The sequence below is a fragment of the Bos indicus x Bos taurus genome, chromosome 2, assembly GCF_003369695.1.
Source record: "Bos indicus x Bos taurus breed Angus x Brahman F1 hybrid chromosome 2, Bos_hybrid_MaternalHap_v2.0, whole genome shotgun sequence".
Taxonomy (NCBI): domain Eukaryota; kingdom Metazoa; phylum Chordata; class Mammalia; order Artiodactyla; family Bovidae; genus Bos; species Bos indicus x Bos taurus.
In genome coordinates, this window is record NC_040077.1 from 128,232,869 (window position 1) to 128,249,639 (window position 16,771).

The 16,771-nt window shown below is 48.5% G+C and overlaps 1 protein-coding gene across 1 annotated transcript in view; it reads right to left on the bottom strand.

The window, feature by feature from the left end:
• The window catches only part of GRHL3 (grainyhead like transcription factor 3), a 38,700-nt gene extending 26,768 nt beyond the window's left edge, over positions 1-11,932 (bottom strand). Inside the window, exon 1 of the mRNA XM_027520282.1 lies at positions 11,671-11,932. Coding sequence (XP_027376083.1) covers positions 11,671-11,687 — 17 coding nt within the window. The 5' untranslated portion in view covers positions 11,688-11,932. The remainder of the gene's footprint in view (positions 1-11,670) is intronic.
• Between the last annotated feature and the right edge of the window lie 4,839 nt (positions 11,933-16,771).

A 16,771-nucleotide genomic window follows, 5' to 3' on the forward strand; every position in this document is an offset into this window, starting at 1 on the left:
ATGGCATTTCAGACCAACATTTATTGTACAGTGCCCAAGCAGCTGCTCAGATGCCAGGAACTGGAGTGGAATGCTGCAGGGCACACCTATGCAGGCAGAACCTGGGCAGTTCACTGAGAACGTGGACAAATACAAGCCACATGGGCTCAAAGACAAGTGATCAAGACTCTTTGGAGGACATTCAACATGTGGAATTATATCACTTATGTAACATGTATGGGGAGGGTCCCAGGAATATAGAATATATATACATTCTATATATTTATTCACATACATATTCTAAATATATATTCACATATATATATTATATATATTCACATAATATAGAATAATGGTGGTGATGATAAAAAGAATGTCTAATCTTCACTGAACATTGACCATGGTTTAGGCACTGAGATAAGCACTTTTTAAGGATTACCTCATTTAATTCTCACAACAACCCTGTGAGGCAGGTACTATTATCGTTCCTATTTTATATATGAGGAAACTGAAGCTCAGAGAAATTAAGGGAGTTGCCCAAGGTCCCAGTTAGTGGGTTAGTGAGTGGCCCAGAGGGGATTCAAGCTCGAGCAGGATGTTGCTGTAATACAGAATAGTGTTCTCAAACTTTCGCTGCATCAGAATGGCACAGAAGGCTTGTTAAAACACAGATTTCCAGGCCCCACACCTAGGTTCCCTGGTAATGCTGATGCTGGTAGTCTGGGGACCACGCATTGTGAATCATTCATGTAGAACATGCTCTTAATCATGAGCAAGGGCTCAGAGGTGAGGAAGTTCTGGTTATGTTCATTTTAGAGCAAAGAATGTTGGGTAGCGGTAGGTGAGAAGCAGCAGACAGCCAGGATGGGAACAGAGAGCCCTGGAGATGAAGTGGACACAGATTGGTCTGCTGGTGCCCTGAAGCCCCCTTTCTAGGTGAGTCTCACAGCTTCTCCCCTGTTGAGGGACACAGGAGTAACGTCAGCTACCATTCACCGTGCTATTAATGTATGTTTTCCACTCGTCAGCTCGGCTCCTTACAAGAACATTAGAAGTAAGGATCATTTGCTTCATTTTACAGATGGAGAAACCTGCGACTTGGAGGAAATGCCCCTCAAATCACCCAACTAGCCCATGGCACAACCGGGACTGTCGAGTACCCAAGCCACATACTTTCCGCTAAGCCACACTGCTGTCCTGCAGTGCAAGAAGGCAGTCCTTGTCACAACAGGGAAACGCTCTAGTTATGGAACTGCAGGCACTGTGGCAGGCTGGCGGGTGGGCGAGGGCCTTCACGAATCACCGTGGGAAGCGCCCTCATGCTGCCCCGCAGCTCAAGCCTGCATTCTCAGACACAGTGGGAACAGCAGCCGGGCCCACACACAGACAGGCCGGGGGTGGCTCTCTCCCAGGGGCTTCTTCCAGGGCAGTGTCTCCCATCCCCCTGAGCCCCGGGGTGTGGGGTATGAGGCTCTGAAAGGGAGGGAGAGGGAGCTGTCACACAGGAAAGAGAAATGACAGAAACCTTCCTGCTCCAGGGACATGGAGAGGGAGGCACACCCCAAGTTTCTGCTGCGATAAATCACGGGCCTTAAGATGGAGAGGTGAGAAAAGGCCCCTCCCAGCTGCCTGCTGGGCCTGGGGTTACAGGAACTTACAGAGCCAGCCCAGGTGGCTGCCCCCAACCCTCCCAGTCTCAGCCTAAATGGAACTCCCAAACCAAGGGGGCACAGAAGGAACAGGGAAAGGCCCGGTGGACCCCACTCTAGGGGTCAACTGGGAACCCCCGCACTTAGCACCGCTCCTTGTTTATAAAATGAGTCAAATAAAAGCACCTGCCATGTAGGACAATGAGGACTGAGTGACCCCGTCACGGGAAGAATGCTCACAACTGGAATATAACAAGTGCTTAATATAAAAAGACCGATGCTTTCATGCCACAGAAAGGATATGTGTTACAGAAAGCTCATTCCAGAATGTCAAAAATCTTGAGTCTATGGAATCTTAGGCTGTAGTTTGGTATTCAGGTGTTGAAATAATTTATCATTTATAATTTCTAATAAAGGAGCAATGTGCAAAAATGTAATCATGCTCTTGGCCCAGCTTGGAGCTAGACACGGAGCGCTTGCAAAGTGGTGCAAGACATGGTCACCCTGTAAGTCGTTGGCAGATGTGGCAGTGAATCGAAAGTCGCTCAGTTGTGTCTGACTCTTTTGACCCCATGGACTGTAGCTGCCAGGCTCCTCTGTCCATGGGATTCTCCAGGCTAAAATATTGAAGCGGGGGGCTGTTCCTAGGGCCAATTTGCTGACTCTGGTGGAAGGGCCCTTATCAGCTTTAACGAGCTATCAGTTATCTTACCCTATTCAAAAATTAAATTTTAGAAGACAATGATAAAGTGGCATCAGAAATGGAAAGACAGACAATGTTTGCTGTTCATCCGGGAGGCTTTTCTGGCTTGTGAGGGTCTCTAATCCATCCTGTGGAGACCCCAAAGTCTGATTCCTTTGATACACAGCAGCTACCCTACCTCAAGCATTTACCAGCATTTACACCACTCCAACGGCTGTTTTTCTGCATTGTCTTATCTACTCTGCACAATAGGTTTTGGGGAAGTCGAGACTCAGGTGATATTACCTCCAGGTCACTCCGCTAGTAAGCGGCAGAGGCGCAACTTGAACCTGGCCTTGTTGGACTCCAAGATGCAGCTCTTAACCCCATGCTAATCTCCTTTCAAATGTCTTTCTTATTCTGGCAGCTCCCCTCCTCTGGAATACAACCCTCCACTGCTAGACAGAAAAGGATTTCCCACCCACACAAGGCAACGGGGCCTAAGTGAGGAAGTGAGACGACTGGAAGTTTCTGGCCAGGCACTAGGGGTGGTGGGGGGAGCTCCAGAGTTCTGGTTCCCAAGCCTGTTCATGCTACCAATCAATGTCAGGTACCAAGACAAAGTATTTGGCTTCTAGAAAGACTTGGCTATGGATAAGGTTAATTAGCATTGATTCATGTGCCAAATACTGAAATCTAAAAATGTGTGGCTCCCTGTTCTCCTAAAGATTAGAATTGAGGGCTGAGGTGGGGGAATGGATGTGAAAGGGTTCCAGGAAGCTGTGAGCCCTACTAGTGGGAGACAGAGCCAGAACAAAGAGGGGAGACCAGTCACCTTCCCTGAGGGCCTCTGCGAACTCTCTGTTGGTGTCCCTGTCCAAAGCAGAGCTCCTCAACAAACAGAGGTGAAAGGGGGATGAGGGAGGAGGGTGTAGGGAGAGGACATGACTCTGGGCAGCCTTCTTGTCATCAAATCTTCACCAGGGTACAGCACAGAAGAATCCATAGTACCATGGGAGAAAGGATTATAACATCAGGGTCATAGCCTGCCACACCGAAGTAACCGTGTGTCCTTGGGTGAGGCACTTCGCCTCTCTGGGCTTATTTTCTCATCTGTTAAATGGGTCTATTGAGTGTCTTCTATGTGCCAACCAGGGACTCTTCTAGACACTGGGGAATCAGCCAAAAGCATGGCAGATAAGGCTCTGCTCCCACGGAACTTGCAATCTAATTGGGGAAGACAGACCATAAACAAGAAGGTAAATGAGTTAATTTTAGTTAGTGATAAGTGCTGTGAAGAAAATTAGAACACAGTCATGTGATGGAGTCACCAGGGCTGGCTACTTTAGAGTGGGGATAATCTCTGGGTTGTTAGGAAAATTAAGTGTATTAACATGAGAAATGTGCTAGGCCTAGAGCCTGCCAGAGAATAATTGCTTAGTAAATAACAGCCATCATCACCATCATCATCATCATGACCATCATTTTCTTAGAACCCCTAAATAAGAGTACAGGGGACACACTGCCTGAGGTTCTTAAATTAACATCCTCTCCCAGCATCCTGCCTGTGAACCAGGTTCCATGTCAAAAACAAGAGAGACAGTGTAATAACCCCCTGCCTTGACTTTCACATTCATTATCTCATGGAGCCTCCCAACATACATGATGTGTTATTATCTCCACTTTATAGACCAGAAAACAGACAACAGAGACGTTAGGTGACCTGTTCCAAGGGACTGGCCCAGTGAGTTACAAAGCCAGCCTCCTGGAATCGAACTCCATGACTAGTCACTTTTCCACCAACCACTAGTTTCTAAGAAGGGATGCCAAAGAGAGGGGAAAAAACAATAAAGCTGGATGGCATCCATCCACCTAACCATCTACACCTCATTTTAATAAATATTTGTCAATATTTATTATACTACGAGCCAGGCTTTGTCCTGGGTGGGCGAGACAATAAGATCTCTATTGTCACAGAGGTTGCAGTTTAGTGGCAGGCAAGACAAATATGACCACAAAAACAAACGGACAGCTACTATCAGGCGAAGAAAGCTATGAAGGGAAAGAAGCCAGAGGACTTCTGACCTGCTTCAACTTTGGGGAATAACTAGATGCTGGTTGAAAAGAGGGGTGGAGGGGAAGAAGAAATGTGGAAATGGGTGTGGGAGGATTTTTGACCTTCCAGATCAAAGGCATAAGCTTGGGACAGCTCCCAGAGATTGTCCGCCTACTGTGTGCCAGGTGTGAGCCAGGGTTTTTGCATATACTGCCTTGTTTCAAGGAAGGCCAGTGCATGAGGAGGAAACTCAAGTGTGAGATTTGACAATCCCTCATATTTGCATAGTGTGTTATAGTTTTCAACACGCTTCTCATACATTTGTCATCATCTCTGATCCTACAATGCTCCTGTAAGGTAGGGAGGGAGGGTATGACTATCCCCATTTGATAACAGGAAAAAAATGAGCCACAGAGAAGGCCACTGGCTTGCCTAAGGCTACCTAGCTGTTATCTCAGGGCACCAGGCATAGAACAGAGGTCTCTGTCTTCTAGCATCAAGAACCTTGACAAGGCTGTCTCCTCAGACACCTAGAGGGGTGAAATGCCTACAGTGGTGAAGTATGGTTTCACCCCAAGTCCTTTCAGATTCTGAATACCCACAGCTTTCTGGCCAAGCCACTTAAGAATCCGAATGAGACTAAGTAAATGTAAAGCTACCAGTTGAGGGGTTTTTTTTGGCGTTCCAGTTAGTGTGCAAAGAGACTTTCGAAATCTAGTCTCTCTTCTTTAGTTTCTGTTGTTGTCTGCTTTGGCCACATCACCCAGCTTGTGGGATCTTAGTTCCCCGACTAGGGATGGAACTTAGCTGCTGAGCAGTGAAAGCGCAGACTCCTAACCACTGGACTGCCAGGGAAGTCCCTAGAAATCTAATCTCTGGCAGCAACTGACTTGCCGAAGGACACACAGCACAGAGTAGGATTGGGATTCAAGTCTCTTAGCTTCCTGTCCAGTACTCAGCTCAATTACTACCTTATCTCAAAGGCATTTCTGTAATTCAGAGATGGAAAAGTAAGGCCTCTGACTTAATTTTACAGAAGGGGGAAGAAAACTCACCACCAAGGGGGCAGCCTCAAGCCCCACTAAAGGAGGTCCCTGAAACAGGACAGATCCAGGCACCTGGGCCCCACTTCCCTCCAGCCTGAGGAGGAAGAGTTCCAGGGGCTGCCTGAGCTGGGTGTTGACACCCAGATACACCCAATGACTTGTCAAACCCTGTTGTAAGCCACACAGCTCATCAGCAGTGATCAATCACACTCACTAATTACCCAGGGGAGGCCCTGCCACAACTGCTCACGGAGGAATCATTTTCCAGTCATCCTCACGGAAGGTGTTCCCTGGGCATGGCAGACCGCTCCGGGGTTGTCGTGCTTGCAAGTGGCCCGTCTGGTTTCTCGGTGCACAGGTTGTGAAATGTGCCGTGTCACCTGCTGGGGGCTCACTTGGGGGCCTCCATGGGGAAATGGCAGCGCTTAGGGAATGGCTCTATAATGACCCCAGTTTGAATAAGGAGGTTAGCAAGAATTGGGAACTTCTGAGGGCAGGGACAACATGGTATTTACCTTTGTAAATAGTTATAGAGTGGCATCAGAGCTAGGCAGAGCTGGTTCTAGTTTCAGCTCTGCTATGACTAGCTGTGTGACTCTTGACCTCTCTCTGTGCCTCAACTTTCTTACCAGTAAAAAATGGGAGAAGATGAGAGCAATAACATCAGAGTTACTGTGATAGCTATTATTCATTGAGGGCTTATCAAGTGCCAGATGCTGGCCCAACAATTTCAAGTCACTTTTTTGTTTACTCTTTACACCTTTGTGAGCTATTACTGTTGGAAAATGCAAAGGGATAATGAAGGCAAAGTAATCAGCATAGTGCCAACACATAATAACATGAATTATTCTTACTAATACTCACTTTGTGGGGTAGCCCCCAGAAAACTGCATGACAACTCACAGACTCACTTTTTCCTTCTACTATTGACAGAAGGAGACCAGATACTCAGAGATTGTCAGATAAAGAGCTGCAAGCATTGCCAGCTTCATCATCTGGATCCAGGTGGGCAAGTTAACCAAGACCCATCAGGCTCCAGCCAACACTTTTAGCTGCATGTAAATTAATTATGTGCCATTTTCTAATTATACCAGAAACTCACTTTCTCCTCTTTGAAAATTCTTCCCTCGATGGGAATTTTTTTTCACGCTATTTTCTCCTCTTGGTTTCCTATCCAATTTTCCTAATTCTTTCCTGTAATTCAGTTGAGATGTGAAAGAAATTGCACTCCACCTAGAGACCCAAGGCGCCACATCCCTTCATTCGTTCACTCACTGTGTTGAACAGGCTCGGTGCTGGGACACAAAGGTAAATAGCATGCTGCCCCTGCCCTCAACAGTTCCCCATCTTGCAAACCTCCTAGGAAGGCCCAGATATTGGCGAGAGCCTTTCCCTTCAAGACTTTCACTAGATCAGCTGCTCTGACCTTTTTAAAGAGGCAAAAGGAATGGGGTTGGGAGGGATGGAGGTAGCCAGGCAGGATTATTTGTTCCATTAATAGAACAAAAATTCCCTTGTAGCTCAGTTGGTAAAGAATCTGCCTGCAATTCAGGAGACCCAGGTTTGATTCCTGGGTAGGGAAGATCCCCTGGAGAAGAAACTGGCAACCCACGTCAGTATTCTTGCCTGGAGAATCCCATGGACAGAGGAGCCTGGCAGGCTACAGTCCACGGGGTCCCAATAATTGGACACAACTTAACCACCACCACCACCACCAATGCAAAAACTTGAGTTTCAGACAGGGGAAGGAAGACAAGGGAAGGAAAGCAACTAAGTTATTTTATAAGTCAGGCCTTGTGCTTTTTCATTCTCATCCACACCCTGTGAGGTAGGTGTTATCACCCCTTTACATATGCAGAAACACTGACAAGATTAAAGAGCCCATCCAAAAGTTACCCACTCTGTACCTGGCAGGAAAAGTGAAAGCAAAGTGAAGCTGCTCAGTCCTGTCTGACTCTCTGCAACCCCATGGACTGTAGCCTGCTAAGACCCTCCGTCCATGGGATTCTCCAGGCAAGAATACTGGAGTGGGTTGCCATTTCCTTCTCCAGGGGATCTTCCCGACCCAGGGATCGAACCCAGGTCTCCCGTACTGCAGGCAGACTCTTTACTGTCTGAGCCACCAGGGATCCTACCTGGCAGAGCTGGGCTCAAACACAGGTGTGACCCCATAGCAAAGCTCTCAGCCTGCTGACTCAGCAACTACACTGCAAGTCAGTGTGGAATTGGGAACCTCCTGCTTCCCATCCTTAGCCAGGTCTTCTAGGCCCATGGTTCTTAAACTTGATCATGCATCAGAATCACCTGGAGGGCTTGTTAAAACACATATTGCTGAACCCCACCCCCAGAGTTTTTGATTCAGTAGCTCTAGGGTGGGGCTGAGAATCTGCATTTCTACGGAGTTCCCAGGTGATGACGCTGATGACGCTGGTCCAAGGACCACACTTTGAGAATACGTTTTTTTGTTTTTTAAGGTGAACCAATATGACTCTTTCCTCCCTCTCCTCATTTCAAAAGTGACACAGGGTCACTTTGTAAAACACAATATATAAAACATGGAATATACAGAAAAATTGGAAGCAAAGACCAGAATTCACCCGCATTCCTCTACTCGGAGATAAGCAGAGTTAACAGTCTGGCAGTATCTCACCAGTTTTCAACATCCATGCTGGTGAGAAGCAGGATGACACATTGGTGCGGAGCATTCTTTCGGCCCCTTATAAGATCCCAGCTCTTCAGCAAGATCCTGGGGAGTCGGACAAGCTTAAATCCCATCACTTGCAAAACTGTATTTATACTCCCATCCTTCACTGGAGTGCTGGGAGGGTTACAGGAGATGATGTCCTTCTCAAATACCGGACCCTGTGTCCACTGTGAAGTCCCCGCTCAAATAAAGACTTGGCTGTTACTTTTGTTTTAACCGAAGGGTGCTTTGGATACGCTCTTTGCGTTTTCAGCCCTGAGACTCTTCCTTCCCGTCGTCCTCCGTGTGGACCCCTGAAGACCCTCTGGGCTCCAGACACCGACAGGGGGCTCCTCCTAGGAGACAGCAGTAGACCGAGTGGCAGGCGCCACCGCCCTTAGGGTCGTCGCAGGGGCCTCTCGGCTCAGTCTGCCCGTTTTACAGCCCGGTCTTAACGAGGGTTTTTAACTTTTCATTCACCAGCAGAGTAGCTCTGACTTTTAATAACACGACAAAAATTTGCTCCTGGCAATCATGGTTTCGACCACAAAACCACAGCGGGAGGCGTTCCTGGTTAACTCTTTCAGCGCTGCAGGCAGTCTGGAGCCCAAGCGCTCTCGGAGCTTGGGTGGAGTGGCGGCGAGGCCTGAGGTCACAGACCGGGATGGGATGGGTCGGGTCCCCCTCCTACCCTCCCTTGAGGCTCTCCAAGCTTCGGGGAGGAAGATGGTTTCAGATTCAGACAGCTTCGGGGAGGAAGATGGTTTCAGACAGCTGGTGGGGGCCAGACTGCGGCTCATGTGTCCTGGCGTGCCTCCTTCACTTCCCTCTCTTTCCTTCATTCCACAGACCTACCGCGTGCTGAATACTTAATCTCTACACCCTTCATTTCCTCAACGGACTGGACGGGACAGCACTGGCCAACCAGGCGCCCAATACGCCCTCGCGCCCAACAAAGATGCTTCTCCAAATATGGCAGCCTGACTGCGACCCGTATAGCTCTCTCACGGAACCGTTTCCCGCGAGAAAAGGGCGTCTGGCGGCGACTTCCGGCGCCCCAGCCGCCCCAGGATCCCTTGCGACCGACCGACTCCAGCCCCGGAGGCGCTGGGTAGGAACCACTGGGCTGGAGGCACCAGCGGTTTGTGGAGGACTGGAGGCTGGCAGATGCGCCCAGCCCCAACCACATGAAAAGTCCCGTGCGCCACCTGCCAGCTGCCTTGAGCTGGCTTTTAACTACACTGCTTGGCCTCCATGCCCGCCAAGACCCAGTCTTCGACGTGGCCTGGTAATTGGGCTCTCACATTTATGGAGCTCCTCCACGAGATTGGGTGGCCCACCTACGGGTGCCCGCTGTTTTCCCGACCAGGTAGATGTCTGTATCCTTACTGGAGTGACGAGGAAACTGAGGGTCAGGAAAGAGAAGCAGATTCACTAGGATCCTGAAGTTGCTAAGTGGCAGAATTTAGACTCTTGTGCAAGTCGGGCTTTTCCCACTGCACCAGGGCCTGGCAAGAGGTGGTCATTTCTTCAGGATCAAGTTGGATACGAGGACCAGTTCTCTTTAACTGCACTTCTGGGGCACGGCAGCAGCAAGACAGTGCCCGCAGCACAAGCAGCTCAAAACTTGCAAGCTAAGCAGTGGATTCCGCCCCCAACCCCACTTTATCAGTAAAGGCACTTGAGCCCCCAGGCACTGAGACTCTGTCATTGTAATCTTTAGTGATGACTTCAGACTCTGCCTGCAATTACTCAGCAGGCACAGGTTCCCCTCACCCCACCCCAACTGGAGAAGCCTCCACTGTCAGGAACTCTGACTTCAGACTCAAATCATTAAGGAGGAGAAATGCATGAAACCTTTTTGTTCAAGTAGCCCAGCTTCAAGACACTTACCCCTAAGCAACACCAATGAATACATTTCTGTCTGCAGTCTCTGCTGTGCTGACCAGCAAAGCTAAATGGGGTTCAAAGTATAGAATAATAGAAAGCAAGAAATAATAGAATATTGAAAGAATACTAGAAATATTAAATTAGAATTATTAAAAATATTAGAAATAAAGAATAATAGCAAGAAATGCTCATGGATGAGTTATTTCTGTATGAAGTAACAAAGGTATTTTAGATTGCCCCTTAACCAGGATTTAAACCAATTGCTTTTCTACAGTTATTGGATACCCCAACAGCTCCACTAAGTGAGTACCAATATGACCACCATTTACAGGTGAGCAAACTGACCTTCAGGTGAAGTGGCTTGGCCAAAGTCACACAGCTGATTAGTGGCAGAGCTGGAACTTGAACCTCAGCGTTGGCTCCATTGACCTGCTCTTATTCCAGTTGTTAACACGTTATCTACCCCAGGAAACCCATTCCAGAAAAATCTGATGGCCAGTGATTCTACCATGGACATAGATAGCTAACCCAGGAGAATCCAAGAGCTGACTGGTATCATGGAATCTTGTCTGCAGTCAGGCCCCACCACAGGCTATGCTGTTAGGTCTTCATGGTCTTAAAATAATCTATTAAGGAGTAGCTAGAAAAAAAAAAAGATTGTTCAATCCTTGACTCTGCCCTCTTACCTCTGAGGGTAGAAGGAAAAGGACAGTCTGTGTTTTAGGAGCCTGGTTTCTGCCAGCTCCCTAAAGTCAGGTTCCAGCAGCCCAGAATCCCAGCCTCATCCCACCTTCTCTGAGGTCTGGACCCCGAGCTGGGAGTCCATGGTGAAAGTCAGCATCAGCCAGCAGGGATTCTAAATCCCAGCTGTGGGTGAGAAGTCACCTGCGTCCTGTCAGGCAATAGAGATGACCTCACTGAAAACCACAGCTCAAACTCCTCAGCCTTAGAACAGCCTCTGCATGAAGTCAACCACGTTTTATTGAATGCTTCTTCAGACCTGGGCTCTGTGCTAAGCATTTTAGAGTTTATCACACTTAACTCTCAATAATCCTACAGAACATTCTTGTACCCATTTTCTAGATGAGGAAAATGAAGCCCAGATCAGTTCAATGACTTGTCCAAATCAAGATCACACAGCACACGAGGAGCTGAGCCTGGATTCAAACATAGGTCAAGCCAACCAAAGAGTGCATATGTTTAACCAGCACACTTAACTTTCCCACTTGTGACTATTCAAACCGAACAAGCAAGTCCCTTTTAAAAAACCCAACTCTCTGCCTAAGACAGCTCTTAGAACCACCTCAAAAAAGTTCTTTGGGGCAAGAAAATGGAAAGCCTATTTGGGATTGGCCGCTGTTTCTGACTTCCAGGGCCCCTTCAATGTAAGTGGTGCCGAAAGCCTTCACAGTTTCAGTCCTGTGTTTCCCTACCTGGCTCGAAACTGCTCAGCAGAGAGAGAAAGGAGAAAAAAAAAAAAAAAAGATTTTCCCAGGGAAACACTGAGCTCTCGCTTGAGACGGGGCTTGCCTCAACACGCCAGAGTGAGATCGTCAGCCCATTCATTTACCCTTACAAATTGCTCTGTGAATCTTGGCGCCGGTCTCCCTGCCCTTTCCCCTTCTAGAAACCCCATACAGCCTCCCTGCTCGGAGAGCGCCAGGCATCCACGGTTGTTTACTCACTCAAGTTCATTCGACATCTTCCTGCTCCCAGGCTCCCGGGTTGGAACGATGGATCGGCACCGGGCACCGAGGCTCTGCTGACCGCTCCTCTCTAATTCTCGCCTGACACAGACATTCCCTGCCCAGGGAACTGTTTGATTTATGTTGAGGTTTCAGTGTGGGGATTCTGCTGACAGGTAGGTTCCCGGCAGTGCTGGCGCTGATTGGCTACAGGTACAGGTGCCGGCGACAGCAGGTATACCTCAACAGGTGCAGCTGTTAACTCTTGGCCTGCTGAGCTGGGGGCGGAGCCATTGGGGGGCTGGCTGGGTGGAACTGGCCAATTCCTTCCTTGGTGAGGGGGTGGGGGTGGAGATGAGGTAGGAGGGAGGAGGAAAAAAAAAAATGCTGGGGAGAAGATAGCCAGAGGAAAAGTACAGGGACAAACAGATACTTGGCTGCAGGAAATCTCGATTCCTGTTTCTAGTATCCTGGGTACTTGGAACATTGGACCATCCTTCCCCCTCACCCCCCACCCCCGCCACCCTGCCAGATTCCCTTGGCCTCCTCCCCTACCCAGCATGGACTACTTCACAGCCACCAGGGAATTCCCAAAGGAGAGAGCAGATCTTCCCTTGTGGGCCTCTGTGCGAGTTCCCTTTCTTTTTTCCTAAAGCTCTCCCTTTAAGGGAAAGCTTATTTCTGAACAGTCTTTTACAGTTATTCAGGTGATTTCTCTTGACGGCTCACAGCAACCCACTGTGGTAGCTATTAGCACGCTCTCTTCCTCCCCCTACACACACACTTCACAGGTGAGGAAATGGAAGCCAGAGGGTAAACGTGACTTGCCCAAGGGCCTGAGCTATTGAGTGTCAGAGCCCAGATCTGAATCTTCAGTCATCTCACTCCGCATGTGGCTGTCCCTTTGAGCTGAAGTCAGTGGCCTCAATTCAGCAGACATCTATGGAACACCTAATGTGTGCCAGGCCCTAATCTGGGTTCTGGGGAGACAGGCCCAAAAGACAGGGTCACTGCTCTTGGAGTTTATGATCTGGAGGGGGTGTGTGTGTGTGTGTGTGTTGATGGCCAGGAGTGGGGGTGTAGGATGCAGGCAGCCTTTTATTTGGAGTGATACAGATCTGAATGAGATGTCAGCAAACCACATACCTCTGGCCAGCACACAAGGGATGGAAAAGTTGAAGTCGATCACCTTTGAAACCTTTAGCTAGCCGGTCATTTCCCAAACTCCAGTAAGTGCTTCATTCTGCGTTGGAAACGCAGGAGAAATCAGTTGCCTGTTAGACTAAGTAATTGTGGAATGATTGCCATGAGCTGTCTTCCGTAAAGAACAAGGTTGGTAAACCCAGAAGATCCACAAACAAACAGGAGAACGCTAGAACTTTTTATAGAGCTTCCACCATGAGTAATCTGAACTGAAGTCGAAGCCGGTCTTGGTATCTTTTGTTTTCTCTCTTTTCTCCTCCCCACCCCCCACCTCCACCCGCCACACACACACACACCTTTTGACACATCACCCCTTTGCTCTGTCTTCCTGAGAGCCTCATCTTGGCCCACTCCTTTCTCTCTCGGGGAAAGGCGGAGTTTCACCTACTCCTGCCAGTCTGATGGAGGTTTTCAAGGTAAGGCCAGAATCCAGAGGAGCCCTCTTGGGGTGTGGTCAGGCCTGTGGAGAGAATTGTCAGAGGTTGGTTCCTCGCTGGAAGCTATGTTGGGGATAATGGAGGGGGTCCTGACAAATAACAGTAAATAATCATAATAATTGCTAATGAAGCCACCTCCTCAGAGCAGGCCTCTCCCGCCACCCTTGTTAAAGTAGGCATTCAGTCACTATCACATCACTTAATTCTGGCTCTCTGAATCCCTTGTGACTTTTGGAAATCTCTCTAAATTGTTTATTGTCTTTCATCCCTTCTTCTAGAATGTAAACTCTGTAAGAGGAGAGACCTTGTCTGGGTCACTGTTGAATCTCCAGCGCCTTCCATGGTGTCTGGCAGACGGTCGGTGCCCAGCGTACCTCATGCATCAGGCATTGTGCTAAGCCTTTGCATACCTTGTCTCCCCCTTAAAACCGCTGTATGCCATAGGGCCTTGTGTTATCCCTGTTTTAGAGATGAGGAGACGGAGGTATGAAGTGATTAAATAAGTTCCTCAAGCTGCATGGCCTAGGAGGGGTAGCGCTAGAGTTGGGATCTGATCAGAGAGCAGAGCCTGGATGCCCAAGCCCTTGGCAGGGTTTATTGGTGGCAGGAGGGCCATTGGTGCCAGTTGTAACTGCAGAGCTTAGTACTGCCCGAAGGATGGCACACTTGTCTGTGTCCCTGTCTGCCCGCCTCCTGGAAGGCTGTGAAGTTTCTTTCAGCTGTGTTGCAACTCCCAGGTAAAGGGCCATGGGGGTGACTCATGCTGGCTGGGCTCAGGTGGAGACTGGGAACCCAGGCAGCATGTCTGTGCTCGCTGGGCTTTTTAAATGGGTCCTCTCTCTCTACACCTGTGGATCATGTCTCTTTAATCGCCCTCACCCATCTACAGAGATCAGCAGGTCGTGGGGCAGAGGGTTTTTAACGTCTCCACACACGGAATGTCCAGAAGGCACCTGGATGAGATGGAAGGACTGTGGTCCAGGGTAGGTCGGCAGGGTACCATGAGCCAGATTATAAGGTCGCTAGGACCCTCCAGCAGGAGCTAAGCCTCCCAGTCTGAGGGCGTGGTCTGTTCTAGGCCTTTGCTGAAGGATTCAGAGGTGCCAGGTTTTTTAGAGAGACGCTACCCAAGCTTTCCCCCACTCCTGCCCATTTCCTACTCCTGTGTGGCGTGGGCACAGCCCAGGGCTCAGCTGGGCTGGCATCTCTTCCCCTTCTTGGATTGGCCCAGTTCTTGGTTTCTTGGCAGAGGAGATTGAAAACAGAGACTCACCAATCATATGTGACATAATGATTGTATTCACAATAATAACAGTAAGTAATGATGACTGTAATTTATTTCATGTTTGTATATTGCAAGCATAGTGCTAAGAGTTATCTGTGCTGTCTGATAGCTTTACTCTGAGACTGGCTGACCTGGGTTCAGATCCCAGCCCAACTGTTTACTAGCTGTGTGATTTTGGGCAGATGACTTAAGCGTTCTGAGCTTGCTTCCCCACCTATAAATGGCTATAAAAATAGTATCCCCCTCGTAAGCTTATTATGGGAATAGGATAATGTATGTGAAGTGCACTGCTGTTGTGTAGTCACTCAGTAGAGTCCAACTCTTTGCAAACCCATGGACTACAGTCCATGTAGTCCAGGCTCCACTGTGCGTGGGATTTCCCAGACAAGAATATTGGAGTGGGTTGCCATTTCCTCCTCCAGGGGACTCTTCCTAACCCCAGGATCAACCCTGCGTCTCCTGCATTGGCAGGCGGGTTCTTTACCACTGAGCCCCCGGGGAAGCCTGCCTGGCACATCGTTGCTGTTGTTTAGTCGATGAGTCATGTCCAACTCTTGGTCACTCCGTGGACTGCAGCACTCTAGGCTCCTCTATCCTCCGCTGTCTCCCAGTAATTTGCTCGAATTCATGTCCGTGAAGGCTAGGAGAGATCAACGGCAAAAAGGAAAGGGCGTGGCAAAAGATGAGATGGTTAAATGGCTTGACTGACTTAGTGGACATGAATTTGAGTCTGACACATAGCACTCAGTAACTGTTAGGAAAGTTTTTGCTCCCAAATCACAGCAGATGGTGACTGCAGCCATGAAATTAAAAGACCCTCTCTCCTTGGAAGAAAGGTTATGACCAACCTAGATAGCGTATTAAAAAGCAGAGACATTACTTTGCCAAAAAAGGTCCATCTAGTCAAAGCTATGGTTTTTCCTGTAGTCATGTATGAATGTGAGAGTTGGCCCATAAAGAAAGCTGAGTGCTAAAGAACTGATGCTTTTGAACTGTGGTGTTGGAAAAGACACTTGAGAGTCCCTTGGACTGCAAGGAGATCTAACCAGTCCATCCTAAAGAAAATCAGTCCTGAATATTCATTGGAAGGACTAATGCTGAAGCTGAGACGCCAGTACTTTGGCGTCTGATGGGACGCCACCTGATGGGAAGAACTGACTCAATTGAAAAGACCCTGATGCTGGGAAAGATTGAAGACAGGAGGAGAAGGGGATGTCAGAGGATGAGATGGTTGGATGGCATCACGGACTCAATGGACATGAGTTTGAGGAAACTCTGGGTGTTGATGGACAAGGAGGCCTGGCGTGCTGCGGTCCATGGGGTTGCAAAGAGTCGGACACGACTGAGCGACTGAACTGAACTGAAAGGTTAGGACCCCTGAGTTAGGTGACTGCTGAGAGCCAGAGCTGCTCTATTTGTCTCTGCAGCTTGTGCACTGCACAGTCACAGCACTGTTTACAGTAGGGGCCTTGCAGTGTTGAGTGTGAATGCCCTGCTAACAGCTCTTCCTTTTCTAACACGTTAAAACTTTATGGTTGTTCCACACTTAATGACAATTTGTTGACCTATATAAAAACATGGAAAGGACAAATACCCAAATGTCAACAGTGCTCCTCTGTGGGTGCCAAAATGACAGGATTCTATTTATTTATTTGGTTTGTTTGGCCATGTGGCGGCTTGTGTTATCTTACATCCCCAACTGGGGATCTTAGTTCCACGACCAGGGATTGAACCCAGGCCCACAGCAGTGAAAGCGCAGAGTCCTAACCACTGAACCACCAGAGAATTCCCCAGGATGACAGAATTTTAATTGTTTCCCTATCCTTCTCCTCCCTGACCAAAGTTTCTGCATTGATTGTGCTTTTGTGATTAGGAATTATAAACAAAATCCCAGTTTAAATGTCATTCAGTTCAGTTCAGTCGTTCAGTCGTGTCCAACTCTCTGCAACCCCATGGACCACCGCACTCCAGGCCTCCCTGTCCATCACCAACTCCCGGAGTTTACCCAAACTCATGCCCATTGAGTTGGTGATGCCATCCAACCATCTTGTCCTCTGTTGTCCCCTTCTCCTCTTGTCCTCAATCTTTCCCAGCATCGGGGTCTTTTCAAATGAGTCAGCTCTTCACACAAGGTGGCCAAAGTATTGGAGTTTCAGCTTCAACATCAGTCCTTCCA